This window comes from Pezoporus flaviventris, unplaced genomic scaffold (genome assembly GCF_033815535.1).
Source record: "Pezoporus flaviventris isolate CSIRO_AGI_PZ_B2104156 unplaced genomic scaffold, CSIRO_AGI_Pfla_v1 ptg000063l, whole genome shotgun sequence".
In the NCBI taxonomy this organism is placed as follows: Eukaryota; Metazoa; Chordata; class Aves; order Psittaciformes; family Psittacidae; genus Pezoporus; species Pezoporus flaviventris.
In genome coordinates, this window is record NW_026892611.1 from 7,258,020 (window position 1) to 7,283,430 (window position 25,411).

General features: G+C 43.0%; 1 protein-coding gene across 1 annotated transcript; it reads right to left on the reverse strand.

The window, feature by feature from the left end:
• Nucleotides 1–559: 559 nt before the first annotated feature.
• LOC133277998 (protein spinster homolog 3-like) lies at nt 560–24,456 on the reverse strand. Its single transcript, XM_061470376.1, has 12 exons — nt 24,135–24,456; nt 20,951–21,016; nt 20,350–20,486; nt 19,659–19,810; nt 18,583–18,649; nt 17,782–17,972; nt 15,794–15,946; nt 12,520–12,709; nt 6,684–6,749; nt 4,007–4,105; nt 1,219–1,387; nt 560–715 (listed from the first exon to the last, which is right to left on the reverse strand). The coding sequence occupies exons 1-11, from the start codon at nt 24,340–24,342 to the stop codon at nt 1,220–1,222; spliced, it is 1,497 nt and encodes a 498-aa protein (XP_061326360.1). The 5' UTR covers nt 24,343–24,456; the 3' UTR covers nt 560–715; nt 1,219.
• Nucleotides 24,457–25,411: the final 955 nt, after the last annotated feature.

Consider the following 25,411-nt stretch of genomic DNA (forward strand, 5'->3'; position numbering starts at 1 on the left):
TGGTGCGATACTGTGATAAAAGATACCACATCCCAAGGCTTCTGCACTTTAGAGATGAGATCTCAAATGCATGGTTATATTTAAGTGGTGTTACAGATACTACTGTTCATCCATAAGAGGAGATACTTACCCAAGGCCTGAGGATATGCTGGAGAACCTCAAAGGATTAGAAAGAGGCTGTCAACATATTACATATACGATCACATCCCTCCCCTCTGGAATCTGACACTGACTTTGACAGTTTCTGCTGCTCTTATTTCAAAGAGCTGCAACACTTTTTGTACTCTCTGTATTTTCCACATTGTACAGGCAGATCTTATGCTCCTGAGAACTCATAGGCCTCCCTTCCAAATCACCACAAGACGTTCTGCCTTGAACACCACTGGCTTGTCCGGGTCAGGAGTCATGCCTGTGACAGCTCTATCGCTGCCTTCTGCAGCTCCCAGCTCCCCAGCACGCTCGTGCCTGCTTTGCAGATGGGGGCGGGTAGCCATATGCCAATGCAGTAGCAATTTCTGACTCACAGTCAAAAGCATCCAAAAAAAGTCGGCATGCAGGATTTTCTGCCATATGGAGCAATTGCTACTTGGATTTTTCCTCTAGCTGCGTCTCATTAAGCAAAAAGGAAAGAGAAAGGGGAGGACATTCTATTCTTCTTTACAAATCTTGTCCCAGAGGTCATCTTCATTTCAAAGACAGCGTCCGTTCCTGGTACCTAGAAAACCAAGGTGGAGCAGAAGGAAGCTGTAAGAATACAGGTGATAGAGGACAGTGTTCAGTCCAATTCAACAGGTTTTCTTTAAGTCTTTTACACTCTGAATATGGATTCTTTCAGGGAAGAGGGAGGAATATTCAGAGAGCTGGGACTGACTGGTTCTAGTGGGCTCAGGAAGACCACAGTAGAAAAAGAACCACACGTTCCATTAAGTCTGTAATGCTGCACTCCAGTAAAGCTATTTTATGACCTTCATACACTGCTGCCTTTTGAAGGTGTCACTCAGAGCACTTCCCTGGTCCTTGCAGTGTTTTGCTCAATATAGGAGGTTTGTTTAATCTGAGATTTCACAGAGATTTTTCCTTTATTTTTCATAGAAACCAATGTGGCATTAACATAATGCAGACATTTGTGCTTTAACTTTACAGAGCTGATTATCGTGGCTAAGGTACAAACAGGAAAGCAATCAGATACAGGTTTAAAAGTTATAGAGACATAGAAACCTCAAAGCTGCTCTGCTTCTTTACGGTCTTCTTCAATGTATAAAGATGTTAGGAGGAAAAAGGCTCCTCCAAAGACACCCACAAAAGCACAGACAATGAAGCTGTACTGCATGCTCCGGAAACTCCACAGGGATGAGCAATCATTCTTGGCCTGGATTGCATTGGAGATCTGGGGGTGAACAAGGCTGACATTAGTCTGGGATAACACCATCATCTTCTCTTGGTTTAAACAGTGTGGTCCTTGAAAAGCATAAAACCAAGCAGCTAGGGATGACAAGTCTGATACCAGTGTGTGCAAACCCAGATCCCAATGTACATCACTGCTGTCTGGCTTCCGTTTGGTCAGGGAATCTCAGGTTCTTTTATCCTTCCAGTGCCTCTAGTCACAAGTGTAGGAAATACTGCAACCAGTGTTTATAATGTTTCATAAACACCAATTCATTTTAGTGTTTTCTAGCCCATCTCCAGATAACTAGCACAGGACAGACATTTGGCAATGACCCTTAGCATTTCTTTATGTAACTCATTAACTTTCTATCTCCCTAATCAGCATCAAAGGAGTAGAACCAGGGGGTTAGCGTAATACAGGCACAAGCAGCAACACTCATTATAAAGGGAAGAGCTGGAAATGACTGAGACAAGGGTGGAGTCTGCTTTTGAGCCAAAAGGCATTTGAGGAGTCATGGAGTGACATGATGAGGAACTGGGAAGAAAAAGCTACCAGGAACTGCTTTTTGCACTGGCTGAAACACGAGGTTGTAAAAGCTATAAATGATAGACATGGCCTTTGTTTTTGTAGACAGAAAGAAAAGCTGATTTCAAACAGCTCAGTAACCCTTAAGCCTAAACAAAAGGATGAATGTTGAATGCAGTCATTTTTATTCCCACATTTGTTCTTGATGGCTCGAATATGCTATGAGACTTGAAATACACAAATATGAGACTCTTCAATCTTTGCTGGGTTTAGTATGATTATTGATGACAGTTTAGGTAGATAAGAGCAAGATCAACTGTAAATGGGTACCTAGGGACTACAGCAAGCATAACAGCCAAACTACACACCTAATGCATTTGATTTTAAAATGCTTAGTAAGAAAATTGCTGAAGCACAAAGGGAAGAAAAACAGCCTCTGAAAAAGACTATTCCCTGGCTCTCCAGGCAGTTTTCAAGCTAAAGGGTTAGCTGAAGCACCTTAGTAAACAACAGCAAAACATGACTGCAGAAGGTTTGGCATTTAATCACCAGCTGACATGGCAGAAGCATTCCAGAAGACAGCGTTGTGTGCATTGCACAGGACCCCACTTGGACAGACAGCAGGTTTATTCCTGGATTTCTTGTGTCAGTTCTTTGCAAAGTCGCAAGGTTGCCTGAGGTTAATCTCACCTGGATAAGTTTGGTTTTGTCTTCACACTGTTGGGGTAGCTACTTAAGGCAAGTGCACGCAAGGTGTGCATCAGAAGCGTTCTGCACAGTTATCAGGGCATGCAGCAGCACGTGAGCAGCAAGCCCTGGTTTTGCCTGCTCCTCAAAGATGGCAAAGAGCGGTGGGCAGGAGATACAAACACTTTAATCTTTCAGGCAGAAGAAATAAATCAATGCAGTAGTACTTCAGCTTTTAAGCTCCCTCCCATTTTTATGTATCATTTCAGCCATTTTTCATCACACAGGAATGTCAGATTTTACATTCCCCTGTGCATACAGGCAAATCCATGCCAACAGTTTCCTAATACATATCAAAGAGCAAAGCGGCCTCTTCATTTGCCAAAAAGAAAGGGAGACAGAGGAGGAATCTCCTGGGGAGGGAGGGCTCTTCTCTGCCAGGCAGATTACACAGCTGAGACTCCATTTTTCACCCACCTGAGGTCAAGGGGGCTCTCCTGGCTGGCTGGAGCTGCAGCTCACTTAGGTATTTCTGTCTGGCCCTAACCCTAGCACTGTGAGCATGGGACAAAGAGCAAGTATTCCTGAGGTGAACTTGTTAAAACCAACTTCCATATTAAAAAAACACCCTTTTAAACAACGATTCCCTCTCCCATGTCCAGTAAAGCAGAAAAATTCCAGTCAGTGGTCACTTGGCTGTTGTGTGCGGAGTAATGTGTCCTGAATCAAAAATAATGAAGGAAGGAAATGGCACTGACAGATCCCATCCACTGGAACGAAAACCAAAGGAGAAAACAGTTCTAGGATGCTTTGTCCAGAAGCCTCGTCTTTAGGTAAATGTAGGAAGGGCAGAGAAATCAGGTCTCAAGCAATATCAGAATCCAAGGGGAAGGTAATTTGAGACCAGAGCTTTGAATGCCAAGTAGTATCAAAAGGCAACTGTTGCAGTCACTCTTGTTCTGATTTCCAAGAGACCACTGACCAATTGCAAGATTTCAAACTTCAAGATTTGAAGCAAAACTCTTTGTCTTTATGGTATTTGTTTAATTCCATGAAACACCTCAAAAACTTAGCAGAAAGTGCTGAAATCCAAGTACAATACCCATGACACTGTCTTGGCAAAAATAAATGTCTGCAAAGACAGTTGGGGTTCTACACACCACGTGGAACTACTCACACCTGTATGTATAGGATTACATTCTACATACCTGCAGTGTGCCAGGAACAGAAGTCTCATGCAAGCAGAAATGTTTAGAGAAAATGTCTCTGTATTCTAGTATCAAGGCCATCAATTTGAGCAATATCTAGTTTTGGACCAGGAAGTGCCTGCAATTCTGTGTGCGTCTGTCTTCCAGTCTGTCCACGTGTTACCGTAAGGAAAGCTCAATAAGCAGGGAATTCACTTACAATGCCAATGAGATATGGGCTGCCTGCATCTCCCAGCAAATGGCTCACCAAAATCTGCAGAGCAATAGCTGTAGACTGCCGTCTGGGTGTCACAACATACTGGAACAAAGCACAGCCCATGAGAGAAGGTGTGTTAACAAGAGTGAATCTCACAAACGCCCAGCATCCTGGAGATGAATATATTTGGGTTTATATCTTTCATATTCAAACACTGTTTAAAAGTTCGGAGACAGAAAAGTTATTCTGAGCAAAAGAGATTGGGATGTTTTGTTAGGGAATAAAAATAACATTCAAGAAGGCAACACATGATGGGGAATGACAATAAAGCAGGAAAAACCTGCCTCCCTTTGTAGACTCGCAACAGCTTGTATGGGTTCACTTGGCCATGCAACTAACAGCAGCCTCAAGCCAGTAACCCTTGCAGCCATACTGATCTACTCATAAAGAGATTCAGCCTCTGAGAAGAGCCTCTTATGACACTGCATCAGCACGCATGGGGGAAATGGGGGTACCTGGAACCTGAAGGAGCTGCCATGGCTGTAAGGAATGTTGGCTGAGACCTTGCAGACCACATGAAGACAGAGGGAGGGGACCCAGCCTGTCAGACCAAGAGGCAGTTGATGGTGCTTTGATGACAGCAGTTTGCTGCTTGCCATCTGAGGTGTAGCCACTCTAGTAACAAGCCCTCAGACTGATCATGCTTTCCCCAAACCCCTAAAAGACAAGGTCCTGTAAACATGCTTCATAAGGACACTGCAAGTATAGCCTCCCAGTAAGCAAGGCAGCCACAGCACTTCACTGCATATTGTGTAGCTGCACAGCAGATGCCTTCATGTTTACAGCTGATTGAGAGGCAAAAAGGTTGCTATAAGCAATGCAGCCTGATGTATAGCCACAAAGGAAGAAAGTCCTTATCATTCAGTCAGCATCTTGCTTTGCCTTCAGCTCCACAGGTTGCAGGACAAATGAATTCTTAGCTACATTGTCTGGCTAGTAGTGCCACGTGGCAAGAAAGAAAACTCATTTTCATGTCAAAATAACATGTACAAGCAAACCCAGGCACATTATCCGAAACCCTGCAAGCTCACATGGGAAAAAAGGCATAAAAGATATTTTTGTTGTTATCCACAGCACCCTTCAGTCAATGCGATAGCAGCAATACACAGAACCCACGGACTTTCAGCAGGATGAAACACAACTCCCAAATAGGATTGCCACTGACTGAGTAGACAAATCTAGAGATTCACCTGAGTTCCATCATTTTCCCAATAAAACACTTAGTAACATTTAGAATTCAAGAGATCCAACTCGAAACAAACCCCTGGCAGGGTCTGCTTCCAGTGGGAACACACCACTACAGAGCTCTGCTCCACCACCCCACTTGCTGCTATTTTACTTGTACTTAAACACAAAAGATTCTAAAATGAATTCAAATGAGGGCTGTTGGTCTCTCAGGAGACAAGAACTTCCTCCTCCCTGGATTCACATGGATCCGGGGCATGGCAATGACAGTCACAAATGATTTCTTGCAGGCTGTAGCATGATAAGGCATTCTCTAAGCAAGCTGAGACTCAAGTGACCGAAGCTCCCTGCAGACTTTGCAGTTGGGTTCAGCAAGGAACTGAAGGGGTGTGCTGACAGGAATCACCTGCCTTCCTTTCCCCATCACATATCAACAGTATCTAACGCAGGGATGTCGCCTTCCTCTTAAACAATGACAGAGGAGAGAAATAAAATGCAGATGTAAGAGTTTGAAGAAAAGTGAATTGAGAAATTTGAATGAGTGTTGTCTGAACTGAGGAAAGAAAGAGTGTTAATTGTAATAGTATTTGGATCTGTTGGGAAAATGCAGTGATTTCAAAACAAACTGAAACGGAAGCTCATAGAACATTTCAGTTTGGAGCAGTGGCTGTTTTTCTGCACCTGGTCACTGCTTCAAGAACAGCTTTCGTCCCATAGGGTAATTGTTTGTGACCATTCTTTGAGAGTCAAAGAAGAAACAAAACCCTCTTGCTGCTGGCTGGTGGCTTCAGCAGGCAACCAGTTCACCAATGCTGACTGCAACGTCCTTCACTGAAATTCCAGAGTGCAGGAAATGGACATGTAGAGAGCAGCACCGAAGAGTAACTTGAGAACATAACACAACGGGCAATATCAGCAGTGCTTTGCTGGAGAACCATGAAATTGTTTCATTCCTTCATCTCAATCAGAATGTAAGGAAAGGTTCTTCAAGCTACAAAGTGTGAGGCTAAACAGGCTCACAGCAAGAAGGCAAAGTCACGCCTGTGACTGTAGTGCTTCAGACTGTAGTGCTTCACTAGTACCTTTTGTCACTAGACAGTGCTATATACTCTCACTTCCTTTTACATGGAAGATTGTAATAGATGTACGAGTTTCATCTGAAACAGTACATCTCCTTTCTGGGCTTACAATGATCTTGGACTACAGCACCACCCCATCAATATTGTCACTGGAATCTTGGCACAACAGTTCATTGCACAGATCACATCCCTGACGTTAGCAGGACACCAGTACGGGTACGCTTACTTAGAGTTTGTTCATTTCTTCCTAGAAGCTGGAGGTCCTGCTGCCCACCAAGATGCAGGGTTATGAACAATATTATGTTATAAAAGCTGAAAACCCCAAAATATACGGAAATAGTTTCACAAGCACTTACCAACAGTATGTCTGTCACAACAGCCCAGTTTACAGACAAAAACAGCTCTCCAAATGCAATAAAGATCTGCAAAAAGAAGAAAGCAGTGACTATACACACTGCACTGACCTTCTTTGTTGTGAAGCAGAAAGCAGGCTCACTGACTGTGCTTACCTGTGTATGAGCTGTTGTACATACCCACCTAATTCCATACGTCTCTGCCTATACTTACAAACACTAACTTCACCTTAAAATGGGAGAAGAGCCAGAGAAGTGTTCCTCACAAATCACAGCAGAAGAGCCAAAACAGAAAACATATAGCACCCTCCCAAATAAACTATATTGAAGTGCTAATCCAAGAAGAGGAAAGCAAAAGCCTACAAAGAGAAACATTCAGCAGAGGGTTTAAAAATGCTCAAAGATCTCCCTTTGGTTGGATTTCAAATGAAACCAATAGAACACCTCCATCCAGTGCAAGTACCCTTAAAGGCTCCTTCAGAGACAGAGCCTCAAAGCCCTGGTGCCCTGTGGGAATTCCCTAATTCAGCATAGATGGAGATCCTGCCATCAGGAAGAGGCAGGGCCCCCAGCAGTTCTTACAGCTGGGGTCGGAGAGAAGATTAACCCTTTCAGCCAGCCCTGGACTTCCACTTGAGCAGGCTGTGCAGACTAATCAATACCTGAGGAAAGCATCAAAGCTGCTCTATGAAGCTGGAACAGCTCTAGAAAGCACAATCTATTTAGTGACACAGGCCAGAGTCAGATAGCACCTAGGAAATACAAGCCATTGTAACAGGAGATGCCAGCATCTCATTTGGAATGGTCTTGGTAAGATGTGGTATCTGGTTGATGAAAAAGCACAGTAGCAAACCATCAGATGCTTTCAGAGGGGTAGTTTACACTCTTCTAAGAGCCAGACCTGTTGTACAGCTTCCTGTGATACCCATTCCTCTCCTGTGTTTTTTGCCTGTACTGTTCATGGGTTTTCTTCTCCAGACCAGTCTGGAGAAAAAGTTCCTTGAAGTCCAGAGATATTTAATATAGACCATTACCCAGATTTTCCTTCAAAACGCTTTACATAGATTTTCTAATGTGCAGCTGAACCTATTCCTCCATACGTGATTACTTTTCTTCAAGTTTTATAGGAAATATCACTGGTTTCATATACTCCATTACTGTCTTAGTTCTTGGATTCACACATTCCACTACCACAGCCTTTCCACTGGTACAACTCTGGCAGACGCTGCCTTTGAAGAGACAGAAAGCAATCATTCTTCTGCAGTTCCATGACTGCTGCAATAACAGTCTAGAGACCACAGAAAGGATGCTACATGCCAGCCTTAGCTGGAAAGCAAGTGACACACCTTTTATTAGGAAACTCTGGGCCAAACACAGAATGAAATGTGTCTGTTAGCATGGGTTGCAGTATCACACAGCTCTGCTTTTTGCCAAGCCACCTGGCAGTAAGGACCAACAATGTCAAATCCTTCAGCCACCAGAGAACATTTGCCCTTCATCTTCTTATTTCAAGCTCATATTCTCTGAACTACCTCAGAAGGCCCAAATTCATCAAGGACATTCCTTTCTTTTAGCCCTGCTTTACCCTGCCCTGTTTCCATACAAACAAACGTTCAATGTGCTATTGTTGAGCTCAGAATTACAGCCTGTGAAGCATCTGAAGCAGTACTCACAAGGGACTCTAGGCAAATGCAGCAGTGCAGCTGAATCCTGCTATACAGCAATAATGGCATGAACTTGTGTAAATTCTGACACTTGTGCCGTAGCAAGAGATAGCGTGGCTCAAAGTGAAACAGGAAGGAGACAAAGGACAAAGAGATCTACTTAAATCCCGGCTGGCATTTCAGATGCAACAAGATGCAAATACAACAGGTAGAGCAGAAGGTTCTGAAGACTTCCAAATTGTCCCTAGACACCACCGACATAATAAATGACTACCTGCCCTCATACATCAAATGAGAGGTTGGCCTATTTCCCTTATAGTAATTTTGTGATATTTAGCTCTTTTATAAAGTGTTTCCAGTTTTCCTTTCTCTTTAAGCAGTTTTCCAAGTTATTTATTCTCCACAAGCCCCTAAGAACAAGAACATGTCATGCCCAGTGCAAGAAAAGAAAGTAAAATTCATCTTTGGGAAATAAGTTACGTTTTGAATCTAAAGTTTGAAGGAATAAGAATTAATGAAAAATTATCCATGATAAGAAATGGGCCTCAGAGCCCAGACAGAACTGTGCTATTTATTCCATCCAGAACTGTGTTAACATTAGAGACACCACTTTGTTAGCTTGTCTTGTGAGGACTGCAGTTGTAGGGTCACCAGAAAAATTTAATGCAGACAGTTTTGGAAGGTAATAAATCATTCCACAGATTGTATCAAGGTATTATTTCTAAAACCAGTATCAATTTTATACTTTCCCCTGCAGAAGAAATGCAATAGGGTTGAATAGCTGGTATTCTAAGCCATCCAACTGCAAAACAACTGCAATCAGTACAGAGGAGAGAGCTGTATGTTCTTTTCTCCAAAACAGTTGAAGGCACCCTGCAAGCACTGTGCTTGATTAGGGAGAAGGGCTGAGGATGGCAGGAAAACAACACACGAATGCTCTATTTAAAGTCTATCTTTCTGTTCCTACCATCTCTCAATACTACTCATGCCATCTCAAGCTCTTATTTTAAATAAATATTGAAAAAATAATATAGAAAATGTTTCCATTAAAGCTGTGCAATCATGTTTGTGGTGTGTCCATTCCAATCTGCTGATTGTACCTGCGAAAGAGTGAAACCTATTTTACTGCTGTCACCTTCACTAGGATCCCCAACTTCAACAGACAACACTTGGCTGGTCTTGAAGTAGATACAACCACTCTCCACACAAGTTGGTCTCCAAAGGACACAACCGGAACAAATTTTAAGGTGATTTTGCTTTGTACACGACAGTTTACATTCATACCTAAAGCTAATAAGAGGAGAATTAGATTGCAATCACTGCCAGTGTCAAACACACATTCTGCTTGAACAGTCACACACCTCAACAACAAAACAGGCAATCAGTATGGCTGGAGCATATGTGGTCAGCAATTCCTGTCTCCTCAAAAAGAACCATACCAGGCAGAAACAACAGCTGCAGAATGCCTCCTTCGAAGGCAAGCTGCAGGCCAAGTCTGCACCCTGATAGAGCATCACCATCAAAGATGAGTCTGTTTAACTTACCGCAACACCAAATACCCACCCAGTCCCAGGGTTCAGTCACGACTTCCCAAAGCACCTGCTGCACTGCAGAGAGCACATCTTTAATCTTGGTTTGGAGACAGGAACAGATTTAGACTGAGATAACACAGCCAGGTAATTTTACTCTTGTCTTTTCAAAGGTAGTCTTTAAAATCAGGAACTGGGTGTCCAGAAAGAGGAGAGGAATCTCATGGCCTCTCACCAACAGAAATGCTGGAAGTCCTGCCATGTTTCCATGTTAACTTGAGAATTCTCATGCTTTGAAACACTTCTTCCAGCTTTGGCCATAGCTGATTAAACGTGCCTTGTTCCCTTTCATTATCCACTCAAGCCAGTGGAAAGCACCACACAGAACCCCCTGTAATTGCACACTGATGCACGGATGCTTTTTTGCTTCAGCAGCTTCTGTGCAGTGAAGTGATGGAGACAGGTTTGCTAACATCAGTGTGCCTGAACACACACACTGACTGTGTGTGTGACTAGTGAGACTGAGTAGACAGGGACTGGGGAGCCAGATTCCTGCTCGTGTCCTACACAAATGGAACATTTGTTTCAGTGGGACCTTCAGATTAGACACACCAGCTGGCATGCCACTCCAATTCTCACAGCAGCCTGACTAGTGTCAGGTCTTGTTTAGAAAGCAAGGAGAGACATGGCTGGTGCCAAAGAAGGCAATGGTTAAACAGCTGTAGTTGTAAAAGTGCTACAAGAATCAGGCATTTAGATTATGTACAATTTATTACCACTGCACATTGGTGACATTATGTCTCGCAACACCTGAATCAAGCACATCACACAAAGGACAAAATGGCAAAGCCTCTGGTTAAAAGACCAACTGGTCTGTCCATGGGTACAGACTTAAGGAAGCTCAGAATTGAGGAATTAATTGAATTAAGGAAGTTCAGACACGTCCCAGTTCAGAATTCCCTTCCAGATAACACCCTGCTTGAAAACAGAATGCTGTTTGCAAAGCGAGAACCATTTTAAACAAATTGCTTTTTATCACTCCTAATAAAAGGCATATTTTGGTAATTCAAACCCAATATATTGATTTTCTCATCCAACACTGGCAAACGCAACTGTTGTTCTCCAACTTTAAAGACAAAAAAAGAACTGAACAATGTACTCAGAGCAGGACTACATAGGAACCTGAGAAGCAGCAGAAAACGGCTAATTCTTTTGGCACTGGGATCTCCACTCTTGAATCTAACAGTAATCTTCAATTCCACATTTTGCTTTGTGCACACACAGTATCACAGTATGTTAGAGATTGGAAGGGACCTCGAAAGATCATCTAGTCCAATCCCCCTGCCGGAGCAGGAACACCTAGATAATGTTACACAGGAATGTGTCCAGGCGGGTTTTGAATGTGTCCAGGGAAGGAGACTCCACAACCTCCCTGGGCAGCCTGTTCCAGTGTTCCGTCACCCTCACTGAGAAGAAGTTTCTTCTCAAGTTTAAGTGGAACCTCTTGTGTTCCAGTTTGTACCCATTACCCCTTGTCCTATCATTGTTTGCCACTGAGTAGAGCCTGGCTCCGTCCTCGTGACACTCCCCCTTTATATATTTATAGACACTAATAAGGTCACCCCTCAGTCTCCTCTTCTCCAAACTATAGAGACCCAGCTCCCTCAGTCTTTCCTCATAAGGGAGATGCTCCACTCCCTTAATCATCTTCGTTGCCCTGCGCTGGACTCTCCAGCAGCTCCCTGTCCTTCTTGAACTGAGGGGCCCAGAACTGGACACAATATTCCAGATGGGGTCTCACCAGGGCAGAGTAGAGGGGAAGGAGGACCTCTTTCAACCTACTAACCACCCCCCTTCTAATACACCCCAGGATGCCATTGGCATCAGACATTCAAATCCATTCATTTTTTCCCTTGGTCTAAAGGTGTTTTACCACAGGAATAGACATTCCTGAGCAGTCAAAAGGAAAACCTCTGTAAGTGTTATTCTTAGAAGCAAAAAACCCTGCAAAGTACCTTTTTGCAGGGAACTGTTGATTACTGTAATTAACTTTACCTGGATCACTCTTATTTATGTTAAACACGGTAATTGCAGCTATAGAGTCACAGGGAAAAACCTTGGAGTCTTTCCCTTGCTATTTCAAGATTATAGTTAAAATAAGGTTTACATTCAGCTCCCCCTCACAGGGATCTTTCGGAACTATTTGTCATTCCCAGCAAGTTTTTGTTTTTCCCTTTACTGAGAACAGAAATTAAGTGATTTATACTTCACTTTGCATTGCCAGAAGCTTGACTTTGAAGATCAGCTGGTGATTTAGGGCTTTGAAGGGGATGGCTAAATTATTCTTAGCAAGAACTGTGCGTACTGTACAGTCACAAGTACACTAGTCTTTAAGTATTCAGAGAGCAAAAATAAATAAGAATACTAAATCAGGCACATAGCATTAAAAATTAACATAAGACTGAGGCTTCCTCTAACTGCATTTTGGATAAGGAACACTCTTGCTTCCTGCAGGTAACTACAGAGGCTTACTGCTCTCTTCTGTAGTGTGGGCAGACTGTAGGTCCTGAGGCCAGTTTACAACGCTTTGCCTGCCCCCAGGATCCCAGAAGACATTTTGCTAATGACACATATACTGGCACTTACAAAAGCGGAGAGGATGCTCGTCTTGGCCGCCATCAGAGCTACGTGGAGACACAGAGCAGAAATGAACATGCTTGTGGCACAGATCAGAGGATCAGCTTTATTGTTTATCTTCCTCAGTCTTCTTGCTGCTTCTGCCCCAGCAATGACGCCAAACATTCCTGTCCCAATGGTGATGCCTCCAAATATCAGGCTGGTGACAAAGCAAAGGATGCTGTTGAGCACAGTAAGACCATACTGTGGGGGAAAAAAAATGGTGTTAGCTTAGACCTTTAGTTACAGAGGAATCTTTAAGGGAACTTGAATTTCATTCCATTTGATGATCTAACCCTCCCACTCCTTCTAAATGGATTTCATCCCAGGCCTCAGTTGAAGCTATGCCTCTGCAACTGAGGCTTTATCCTGTGAAGCAGATATTTTTCCAATTCTAGAGTAGCTGTTATGCACCTAGGCTCAAGGAGGACTCTTGGTATGACCTGGCTTGGACATCCAGTGATTTAGGAGATACAGTCATCTTGGTTACCCTGTGAACCAACCTACTCAGTCATCTCTAAAACACAGATGGAACAACTCTGTATCACAATCTGCTGTCTTGGAAGAGATCCTATCACGTGGAATTATATACATCTAAATTACAACCCTTTAGTTAGCACAGCTGAGATGAGTCACTTCACTTCTCTGACTATGGGAAACACCTACCACTTCCCAAAAGAGTTCAAAGAGTATGGAATAGCTAACTAGTGGGAGGTCCACCTAGTATTTTCTAGATGCAGAATTACAAATGTCACTCAGCTTTGTGGGTCTGCAAATGCAAATGTTCTCCAACAATGACAAGTTCATGTTTTAGAAGTATTTGTTTGAATAGCTTTGAAGATTCAGCTTCCAAAAGGACTTCCACAGATGCTTTTCTCTGTCCCAAATGAGATCCTAACAACAAAGCAAGTCTCTTTCATCAAGACCAGCAATGCCACTGATTGTTTCATGCATCGTAATTCTCCCGAGGCAAACGGGGACAGGAGAGCTGTGTTCTGAGTGCAAGTGCTTCTAAATGTTTCAGAGTGCTAAGCTTTCTCTGACTGCAAAGCAAAGTAACCAGCTAGGATGTGATCTATTCCTTTAAACTATATTGCATCTATTGTTTAATGTCTTTGTGGCTGATAAGGAAGAATTCAGTCATTCTATCAGAAACAAGAAGTACTGCTATACAAGATAACAAACTTTAAACGTATTTGTTCTTCAGGATTCTGATCCATCACTCACTACAGCTTGATAGTGAATATATAGATTGTCATGAGAACTTGTCTTAGAGGTTTGCCCAGGAGAGGCAAGTTCCAAGGTGACATTAGCTGACTGAAGCATTTGTGGCATTCTGTTTAGAATACTCATGTGTTATAAACTGCAGCTGAAATAAACCGACAGCTGGAAGAAAAGGGAACAGCCAAAACTAAATCCAAGCACAGCTCAATTGACAGGAAGTGGGAAGGTACAGAAGCCTAGTCCTGGGGAAAAGCTCCAACGGGATCCTTTAGGGTCTGAAAATGCTCACTTATCTGTCCGATCTCTTCAAACTCTCTGCACAAAGACCTGAATAAAAACTTCCTACTGCCTATTTATCCACCTTGAAGGGATTGAGACACGAGTCAGCCCTGGTGCCATCCGAATTTGTGTTTCTGGGGAGCCTAAGTGACCCAGCCCTGATCCTTAAACAAAGCTGCAACTGCTGAAGAGCCAGAGGGGAAAACGTACTTAAAAGTATCCCTGAGCAGTCTGGGACTGCACAGCTCAGTTCATCCAGCACCATGAGCTGCAGGTCTGACATGGTTGTTTATGCTGTGTTTCTTTACATCCCCCTGGAATATCAGCCTAAAACCAGCTTTATGCTGCTTCTGGCACTAGTTTATGCCAAGGTTATTTTTAAAGCATCCTGAAAGAAGCAGTACATGAGGTTAAACTATCAGGTGTTCCATGAAGACCATGTCTGCTTTAGCAACACTATGTGGAATAATAATTCAGAAGGTGGATTAGAAAACAAAACATAGACTAACAACTTCAGCTTAGCAAAGGAAGCATTTAAACTGTATCTGTTAACAGAAACAGCCAAACAGATTAAACGGTTCAGCTTCCCTTCTCTGCCTACCCTGAGTCAGACTCCCGAGTTCACTCCCTGCCTCAGCATTATTCACTATGAAGTAACATGCCAATGGTGGCATCTGTGCAAGGATGATTACATTCTCATTGAAGGAGCTGTGGATGACTGCTCAATCCATCTGGTTACACTGCAACTCAGAAACCACTTTAGAGTTGAGTCGGTTATTCCATTGTAGAAAAGCAAAAGAACACCATTCCCACAGGACACACTCAAGGTATGATTACTGCTTTTCTCTTTAATTGTCTTTACCTGGAAAGACAATGTAGTAAGTAGTTAGCTCTTGGAAATCCATTATGAAGGCAGAGACAGATTAGGGATACCACCAGGAGAAAGGTATGGAGGCCACTGGTAGGAAGTCAGCACAGAGAAGTGTCCCAGTGCTCACTATTATTGAGGGTAGCCATGAAGACTCAAGAGGAAGACCAAATACATTTTTCTACTGTGGATAACACATTGTAAGGAAAAAAAATTCTCATCCTAGCTGAGGAAAAGGAATCTCAAAAAAAAATGTGTTATGATCACTTTAAAGTCCTCTCCTGTTGTGAATTCCCCTTTGCCCATTGAACTTTATACTTATTCATGAATCTTCCTTGATCTGTGAGCAGAGCTCTGCTGGCAGTTACTCACAAGACCATATTATCCTGTTTTGATGTAGCGATGTGATACTACATCAAATTCATCAAGCTGCTTTATGCTGGGAGTCACAATGACTGTGGCCAGCACAGCAGGAGTTGTAAACACACACTAACAAGAACATAATAGGAAAGTTACCAAAACACAGAACCTAAGCACAGTTAAATGGGTGTTTAAGTAGCTTGCGGTGCACAGTCCACTGTCACCTGAAGTCTCCTTGCTAGAGCTGCCCCTATTTTCACACAAGAGTTCCTGTTACTGCTTCTTTCTACTTTATTAAATAGGGCTGACAGCATCTTTCCACTTAATTGAGTGATTGTAAACAAGCAAACAGAGTGTCTCAGCATCCCTGAAAGGAAGGTAGTACAACATTCATACCCAACTGCCTTCACAAGAAGTGTTCACAGTCACATCCTGCCTTCTGTCTTTAAATAAACTGGGATTTAGCCCTGTGCAGTGTTCCCAAGTGTGTTTCCACAGCTGTGTGCACCTCACCTGTTAGAAGAATTGCATGTCTCTTGGAGGCACGGTGACACAGTGCCCTGGACAAGCTGAGCCCTGTAAAGAAACAGCGGTACCCACATTCCCAGTGCTCCAGTAACAAAGGCCATGGCAGTCAGACCCAGCGAGGACCAGACAAAACTCCAGCTGAAAGGCAAAGAACAAAATGAGAGATACTAGAAATAACTGGGTGTGAGGAATAGGGACAGCCTAACTCATTTAGACTTCTTATAATCAAAATGCACTCCCTTGAAGATACAAACTTTGATGACGCTTTATCTATGAACAGGAAAACCCTAATTAGAGTGAGGAATATGACCCACTGATTTCATGTTAAATACCATGCAGATTTCATTGCCAACTTTTGCTAAAAGAATTGCTGGGAAATTTTGGATAGCAGAACTGCAGCAGCTGAGAGCGGGCAAGAATGTAGCTGCTTAGTAGGTAAATGGAAGTGTTCTATGTGCAGGTCTAAATGCCTCAGGATGCTTTTGTTTGTGTAACTGGTACAAATGAGAATAACATCTGGGTTTTCCGAACTGTTCAGACGCAGCAGCTGAAGCATTCCTTAACTCTGCTTGAGTCTGAAACCAGACTCTCAGTCTGCACAGCGACTTAGCAGACAAAAGTTCTCCTTCTTCAAAACTGCCCAAATCTTGCCTCTTTCCTGCCCTGCTCTAGGAGACAACTAACTTTTTACTGGCCTCTTTCTGCTCAGTCCTTTAGGAGAAAGTCCCCTTTGAGGTCAGTGGGGAAGTATGAAATCTTAAAACTAAGGTGCTGCAAATCACCAAGTGACCACCAAACTAGTGGATTCATTAAGATGTGAACCTAATTCTTCATCTTCTTGACATAAAGGGCTCTTGGACTTGATTGGAAGTGGAACCATCTGGGTTTTGGCAGCATGTCCTAATGCTTTGGAAATCCTTCGCTAAAGAAAAACTGAAATCTGTTTTTACTGTATTGCTGGAGGTTATAAGGAACATCCTTGGGGAAGAGCAACTTTGACAGTAGTCTTGTTGTTGAACTGTCAGAAGCGTTCATTTATGATTCAGGAAACTTCATTTTTTACTCACTTCAGCCTTTACTGCCTACAGATTGTGATGCGACTGCATCTCTGGTGTACTCCTGGCTGCACACAGGCTGCAAATCTAGTTGTCAATTAGAATCCCCTAAGGAACAGTCCGCAGACAGCCAAGGTCCCAGGAAAGCAAGTGTTTAAACCAAAAGCGTTTGAAGGGGAGCCCGGGGAGCAGCCTGCGGGCACCGGCAGCGCAGAGCCGGGTCTGGCGCAGCTGCACAGCGGCACCTGCTGTTCCCAAACCGGATCCAGCTCTCCCTGCCCGGCGCTGGCCACGGCTTTCCCGGCCTGCAGGGTAACGGGAGAGGGAAACCTGCTGCAGTCTGTACTCGACTTTGTCCTGCAGGGCAGCTGATGTTGACTTTGATTTTTGTATGGTTGAAAGGAAGAGGCCATCTGCCAACCACAGGTTAGCTGCTCAAAACACACCTACGACAGCTCCATAAACCAGATCAGAGTCCTATAAAGCCTGAGCTTATTCATCAGAGGCACAGCGGGCTCACAAATACCGTAGAAAGACTGCCTGAAGCATGCTGATCCAACCTTCCTCAGGCACTAAGAATGGCACATAGAGTCAAATGGTGGACTTTTACCAGTCTAGCTTACCCTAATGTGTTAAAGGAAGAGGGAAGGGGAAACTTAGTAGAAAGTAAAGCTGGATTTAAACAGGAGCACACTCCCATCATAACTCTGCCTCCTTCCCCCTCCAAAGAGGAAAACAGCAGACACGAGAAATGTTTGATCTCCTGTGTAGCATTCATGTAAAAGAGCGGATGCTGTTTCAAGCATCTTCTACACAACATGCGACACAAAGGAGCTGAGTGGGATTTGATGACCACATTTCTAATAAGGGAATGGTCATTCTTCAATGGAGAGGACGTTTGTTACTAAAATCACTTACTTCTTGGCAAGTGAGACGACATCCTGACACCAAGTAGTCTTGGCAGTTCTGCGTACTCCTGGCTTCTCAGCTGCTACTCGTATTGTGCCAGAGATGCTCAGTGCTCTGTGTGCGGCTGTCCTTCTCTGGGTCCTGTGAGGGACCAGCAGAATCAGAAGAACAAGCGCTAGACCTCCCATGCAAGGAGTTATCTGTAGACACAAGCAAGGAGAAAAACATGTGAACAAAGAAAACTGTACTGTAATATTCCAGCCACAAGTGCAAGAATCAGTCATGCAGCCATCAGCGTTATCTGCATAACTTCAGACTGTTATTCCAGAAAACATTCTTCCCCCTTCATCATGTATCTGCTAATTCATTTTATAGATAACTTTGGAGGATCTGACAGAGTACTTCCAAAGCACTAGGTGTTCTCTATGGAGAAACATCATGATGACATGACAAGAACAGAAGGTACTTTCACATTCCTCTATTTGAGGTCTTGATGCACTGACAGCCATTCCAAGTGTGTCCTCAGGTAAGAGGCACATCAGCACCTGCCCTGGCTGCTGTACAATTTAACCTACCTCCTCCATTCTGCAAAAACTAGGCTAAAATTTTTCCTTTGTCCTGCAGGCACAAGGAAAAACACCAAATTCATGACTAAGAACTCTGAAACACCGAGTTCATGACCAGTCAGACAGTAGAAGATCCTTCCACTCTTCACCTCTAACATGATGAACATAAGTAATCCCAACCCCAGAGATGATTCTGATTTTACAGTGAACGGCTCAGCCCCACAAGTGACAATGAGTAACTCACCCTGAAGGCCCAGTGCCAGTCACCAGTGAGACTTGCCATGCCAGCTGCTAGGACATAGCCAAGGCCACTGTAAGCAACAAAAAGGAATCAATCATCAGTAGGCACCAAGGAATTCTTGCTGGCTGAAATGACGTCTTGCCAGCTAAGGAGAGCACAGAGAAGCAGTCTCTGAGAGTTTTCAGAACAGATAAACAGAAACAACTCATAGTCTATGGTCTTCAAGGCCAGGTTGGAAGAACCTTGGGTGGCATGGTTTAGTGTGAGGTGTGGGGGCAGGGGGGTTGGAACTAGATGATCTTAAGGTCCTTTCCAACCCTAACTATTCTATGATTCTATGCCAATTTACTTGCCAGCCAGTATTAAAAAGGGAGTTTAACCTTCTCAAAGCGACCTGAGCTGGTGGCAGCAGTGTCCCAGGTTCCCCTTGGAATAAATATTCTGCAGAATGACACTGCAAACCCAGATCAGATAACCCATAAAGCAGTTCATTATTGGCTCTTTTCTGTGCTAGCCACATGAATAAAACCCTACAGGAATTCCCTTAATTTTAATCTGCCTTCTGGGCTCAGCCTTGGCTGCCTGCTTTAATAAAGAGTATGTGTCCAAGGCATAGAAAAACCCTTCTCCTCTTCATCAGACACTGTCAGTTTAACTAAAAGAGGAGATGGAAGGGCCAATTCTGCCTTGGGAGGATTTAATGGGGGGTTCTTGACAAATTTGTCAAGTAAACAAATATCTGGAAGCTTTTGTCTTCCAAAAGCCAGAAATAAATTACCTTCCCCCAGGCACAAGTTTCTTTTAGAGCTGATTCAATAGTTTATTCAAAGCCCACAGGTTTTCAGAGTTCAGATTCTCTCTAAAAAATGTTGGGGGGAAAAAACCTGATTTTTCTTCAAGGTAAACACAGAAATAAGCCTAACCAGCTCTATTTCAACATGCTAAGCAAGGGACAAATCCTTTTGCAAGAGCCAATCCAGATATACATCAAAATAGATCTAATCAAGGCTCAAGGCATATTGAATGCCTGGTGTGGTCAGACAGAATTTCAAAGGTCAGTTACCAGCAAGAAAACCAACCTTCCCACCGGAATGAAGAGGTAGAAGATAGACAGCATTGTGGTCCTTTTTCCTTCCTCAAACAGGTCTGCAATGATGGTAGGTGCTATTGTGGAATAACTGGCCGTGCCAATGCCAACTAGTCCTCGTGAAAGAAAGAATATCCAGTAATACTGTAGGGAAAAAGACACATCACAGTCCAAAAAATGCCCATGCAAGAAAGAACATTTGCTGTTAGAGAGATGCAATTTAGTGAATCAAATGTATCAGAAGAAATAATAATTAACTGCCTTTTGTATATCTGCATTCCCTCCACTCACACCTGCTTCCCACAGCACTGGGACAGCATCCCACTGCTGTCCTTTCTCCTTTCTACACAGTACTGATTCCTTAGAGGGACACCCAGAGGGAATGACAGGATATGGTCAATAGAACACAAGGCTGTTGAACAAGCTGCTACACTATAAGGTCATGGTCAACAAACATTCAGGACATAACTAAGATCCCATCAACCGCAACAGTAATGGGTGGGTTCTTCGTTGCCTAGGCTGAACTCCAGCATCCCATTAAGCTTTCCTGCACGAAGTCCATCTAGTTCAGATGGGGAACAAGTGCTCATTGACAGCTTTTCCAAATGCAATTAGGTAAAGACTATTGACTCCTGCAGGACATACACAGATTATTTTCATAGGACTCTAAAAAAGCAACTTACCAATTCACTGATGAATGAACTGCTTAATGTGACACCAGACCAGAAGAAAATACCAGCTCCAAGGATGATTTTCCTATTGTACCGGTCACCAAGGTACCCAAAGACAGGGGCAGCCAGCATGTAACACAGGATGAAGACTGGAAATCCAAGAAAGATCAAAGACAACATGGGTCAAATTATCTTCCTTGTATGTACTCCTCACCCCTCAGACAAACTCAGGTTATTTTGGGGGCAGAGGTTAAAGGCTCAGTTTTTGAACAAGTATGTAGATCGATATTTAGAAAAAGATGAATGTAGATTACAATATATATATATATACACACAAAAATGAAACATATGGGAATTGCTCGAGTTCTGTATTTCTTGAGAAATTTCTTCATCTTTAATGATTCACATAGTGTGGGATTCCTGAAGTACACAACTCCAGTCTTCCCTGAACCAAAGACATTCAGGTTTGCATTATAGTCAGCCTACCCACAAGTGGAAGCAAGCAACACCACACACAAGCAGGAACTGGAAGAAATAAGTAGATTGTGTTTCAGGAACAGGCCACACAGATGCAAGGCAAAGCAAACTATCCAAACTGAAGAGATTTTATTACCTGTTTGCAGCAGACCTGTATCCCCATCACTGAGCTTGAAGTATTTCTGTATGTCTAACAGGATCCCTGCAACAGAGTCAAAGACTGAATGATCCTGCTCATTCCTTGTAATTCCCTTCATTTGCCAACTCAAAGCTCTATTTCAAGAACAGGGCTTGCAAGAGCTGCTGCACATAGATGTAAACCATGAGCACAGACACACAGAGGATTACAAATCCTTACCACTAGAGATAAAAGTCATGATCTTCCACTATGGAGGTCTTACAAGAGTCAGTTTAGCCACTGTTTCAATTACAACTGTTCTGTTTCTTTTGTAGCATGAGTACATAAGCACAGAAACAACTTCCAGTTCAAAGCTTAATGGACACAAGTGGAACAAAACAGTAGCAAAGTTTTGCAGCCAGCTATCGTCATACAGCTAATCCTAAAGCATTACTATTAACCTTCAAATGTTAAGATGAATTGAAAATCCTTCTGTTAAGAATACCTGTTAATATTTTCAGTATATACAGTATTCAAATTGGTGCTTGTTGGATTATTCAGGATTCAAATGGCTACAGCCTTCATTAGCCAAGAGTGGCCGAATCAGCCCATAGCCAGGGAAATACTACTGGGATTCACACTGTGGTCCCAGTTGCGTAATTCTGTTCGTATTTCCCTGCCAATTTTGCAGAGATCGGATGAGCTATAGATAACTGGATTTACACAGTAACATTTAGTGGTGACAATGACAGAGAAACATCACTAAGAGCAGTCATTTCTATTGGTGATAAAAGGCTGACAGAAACTCCATCTTGATTTCTAATCATTCAATAGCTGTGGAAAAAGGTTGGAAGAGATGTCCAAAGCCAGACGTCTCTCAGAAGAGAGTCACACAAGCAACAAACTGATGGAAGATCCATGGGTCTGGCACTAGTGGATGCATGAATGCTGTGAGACAAAACAGTCATTTTCATCTCTACATCATGGCAAGGGTGCAGATCTACCACCTCCCCTAGCTTCCATGTCTACACTATAATCCTAAAAACAAAATAGCAGAAGAAACTGCTGTAAATAAGCAGAGTTCTACTCTGATATTGAACAATATAATGTAAAAAAGAAACTTGTCATGCAGCTTCAGTTTTGCCAAAAATAGTCAAAATCAAAACTTCTTAAAAGGATGAAGCCACTCCTGAAGGAAACGAGTTGTGTGTAAATTGTCTGCTTTGCTCCCTATAGCTGATCTGCACACAGCAGAGCGCAGGGGGGTGTCAGCAGGAGGTCCCTACTCTGCTCCTACATGGTTCCTGCACTCAACTCCACAAGTAGCTTGTTTTCTGTGTGAAGACTGATGCAAACTGTCTCAAAGCCTGTGAGCAAATCTGCCCGGAAACCACAAGTTCGTAACTGCCACCAGTTTACTCTTTAACAAATACTCAAGCCTCTCCCTCACTTCCCTGTTCACTTCCATTTAACAGTGTGCTCATCCATATGGACAGCCAAGGCTTCAGCACTACCCCACCTCTGCTCTGGGGTGAGGTCCCTGTCCCTGAAGGTACCTCATTCAAGGAACTGAGCATATCAACATAGGCACTTCACAAACCTTCTTGAGAACTCTAAGCTCTTAGCATGTACAGGAACTAAAGAATACTGCAAAGCTTGGAATGAGCCACACGACTGCTTGCATTTAAGACTTCCTCCCAGGAAGCCTGTTGTTGCTTGAAGGTATTTTCATCCTCTCCTGTCCCTTACCCTTCACAAAATCCCTTGACAACAGAACTCCTACACTGATGTTTCTCACTAACAGTCCTGTAGTATCATTCAGCATGGACTCCTACTTGTTTCCTTCCCTCTTACATGTGTGGTTAAGAAGTATTCAAAAGAAAATAAGCTTAAACTCCTAAACCCACCGGCCTCTCAATGTAGAGATATACTCAGTCTTCAGTTTCTGAATGGTCTTAGTAGTAAAAATAATGAATTACTCTACTGTCACCACATATTAATTCCAAATTTAACAATCCATCCGTTGGGTTTTCTTCAAAGTTTTGAAACATTTATGATTTCCAGGCCACACGGAAGTAAAATACAGCAAGCTCTCAACAAGTGTTTCCTCTTCATTTACAAATCAGATCCCTGGAAGCATGGTACATGCTTAGGGGTAATGTTAAACGTAAGAACTGACACAGAGCACAATTTACATAGAACCCCAGACTCGTCTGGGTTGGAAGAAACCTTAAAGCTCATGAAGTTCCAACCCCCTGCCACAGGCAGGGACACTTTCCACTAGAGCAGCCTGCTCCAAGCCCCATCCATGGGAGGAAAACTCAGATTCCCCACCAGTTTACTAGGAGCAATGCCCTGCTGTTATGGCTAGGTTAAAAACAAACAAAAAAATTAAAACACCTAAAAAACACATTCTGGAAGAAGGATATTATTTATTAGAAAACAAGGTGTAAATTTAGTAAGTGACGCTTAAGGAAGTGGATCTCCATCCCCTTTACACTCTTCATTGCAGAAATCACACCACGGGCAGGTCATGAGGAAGTTAAGCTTCCTCTAAACAAACTTGCACAAAGACAACATAGTTTTGTACTTCTAACAGGGAGACTGGCATCACTATTCTATCTAAGGCTGTGAGGTACTAGAATGGGTTGCCCAGGGAAGTTGTGAATGCTCCATGCCTGTTCAAGGCCAGGTTGGACAAAGCCTTGGGTGGCATGGTTTAGTGGGAGGTGTCCCTGCCTGTGGCAGGGGGGTTGGAACCAGATGATCTTAAGGTCCTTTCCAACCCTAACTACTCTGTGATTCTATTCCTCACATAAAGGAATGCCATATCTAATCTAGTAGAGCCAAAGTAGAGCCAAATCTCTGCAGAATCCAGACACAAAAATAGACCAGTTGCTCTCTATGCTAAAGTATGGTTGTAAGAGACAAAGATTTAAAAACGTGCATCTTAAGCATTTAATAGATGAGATGTTTATAAGCATTCTACTAACCATTAGAAACTAAACCATCATTCATTGGTCTTCCTAGATTTATAACTGGGTATTTAATTCAAAGTATGACCAAAAGACTAATGCAGGTAAGCGAGAAAGATCAAAGACAGAAAGCACACCCTTATTTTAGAACATGTGTGTGACTATGGTGTAAACAGAGCTGCTGAAAGCTTATGTTTCTTTTTCCTTAGGAGAAAATAGGCTCTCACCTGGTACAAGGAACCAGTCCATGAAGTTGATTAAATTTGTGTAGCACAGCACAGCAGCTATCAGGTAACCTCTCTTTGCCAGACTCTTCCTTGACACAGACACAACTGGATCTTGTCTCCCATGTGCTGCAGTAGCTCCGTAACTCTGCTCTTCAGGAGGTGGCTGCGACTGCAAGCTTGTGCTTTCATGTGCCCTGGGGTTGTGCATATTTCCCCGTGCAGAAAGCTACCATAGATGAAGTATCTCCTTAGCACACCAAGCTATGAGTCACTTTTGGTTTGGGGCTCTGAGGAACTTCAATCACTACGGTCATTTCCGGCTATGAAGTCCAACCACTAAAAACTGAAAGGAAATGGTCCTTCAGTTCCTATTTTACAAGGACTTTGCAGAGAAAAAAAGCTGCAGTCCTGTGTTTTTGCAAAAGCAAAAGCACTGAAGTGCTGTACCCTGAGGACAAGGAAAAGTAAATGTAAACAGCAGCAAAATATTCCATTGTGCATCCAAGATCTCGAAGTGCATGACTTTGCAAGGATCTCACAGGAACTGCATATGCAAAATAAGTAATAAACTTCACTAATGTCTCAGTGAGTTGCCAGAACTAAAAACGGCTTTTCTAGAGAAGAGAGTTTTGCTAGACAAGGTACCTTTGACAGTCATTTGCTTACACACACTACTTAGCTCCCTAGCCTTGTCCTTGTCACCCAACCAGTCACTTCTTCCTTTCACCACCACTTGCTTTGCATGGACCAGGACCTGCCCCAGAACAAAATCCTTCCCAACAAGGTCCAGAGTTTTTAGGTCAAATCAGCAGTTTCAGCAGAAGACTTTTACTCCAGACTATTTGCTGGTTTGGGTTTCTTTGAATGGAGGGAATACCAAACAAAAAAAAATCTAACAAAAAAACCAACCCAGAATGTTACAGTAAGAGATGGAAACAAAGCCACCCTTCTTCATCCCTGCTGGAACTGTGCACATTCCACAGTTCTGAATTGGGCAACAGGATTTTTTTCCTTTTCTTCCCAAAAAGGGGCCTGAAAGGGGAAAAAAGGAGGATGCAGGAAGTCATTCTTGTTCTTTCAGGGTGTGTAGATACCTGTATTCCTTGTCTTTATTTGGGCCACTCAAATTTGAACAAGTGTTCTTACTTGATTCTCCCAGTATTGGTTTTCCCATTATATTCAACATTCTTTTAGACACAGAACTGGTCACACATCTTTTGAGCCATTTTGTGGATTGAAAACTTCAGAAGGTAGTTGGTTTTTTTTGACCCTGTTTA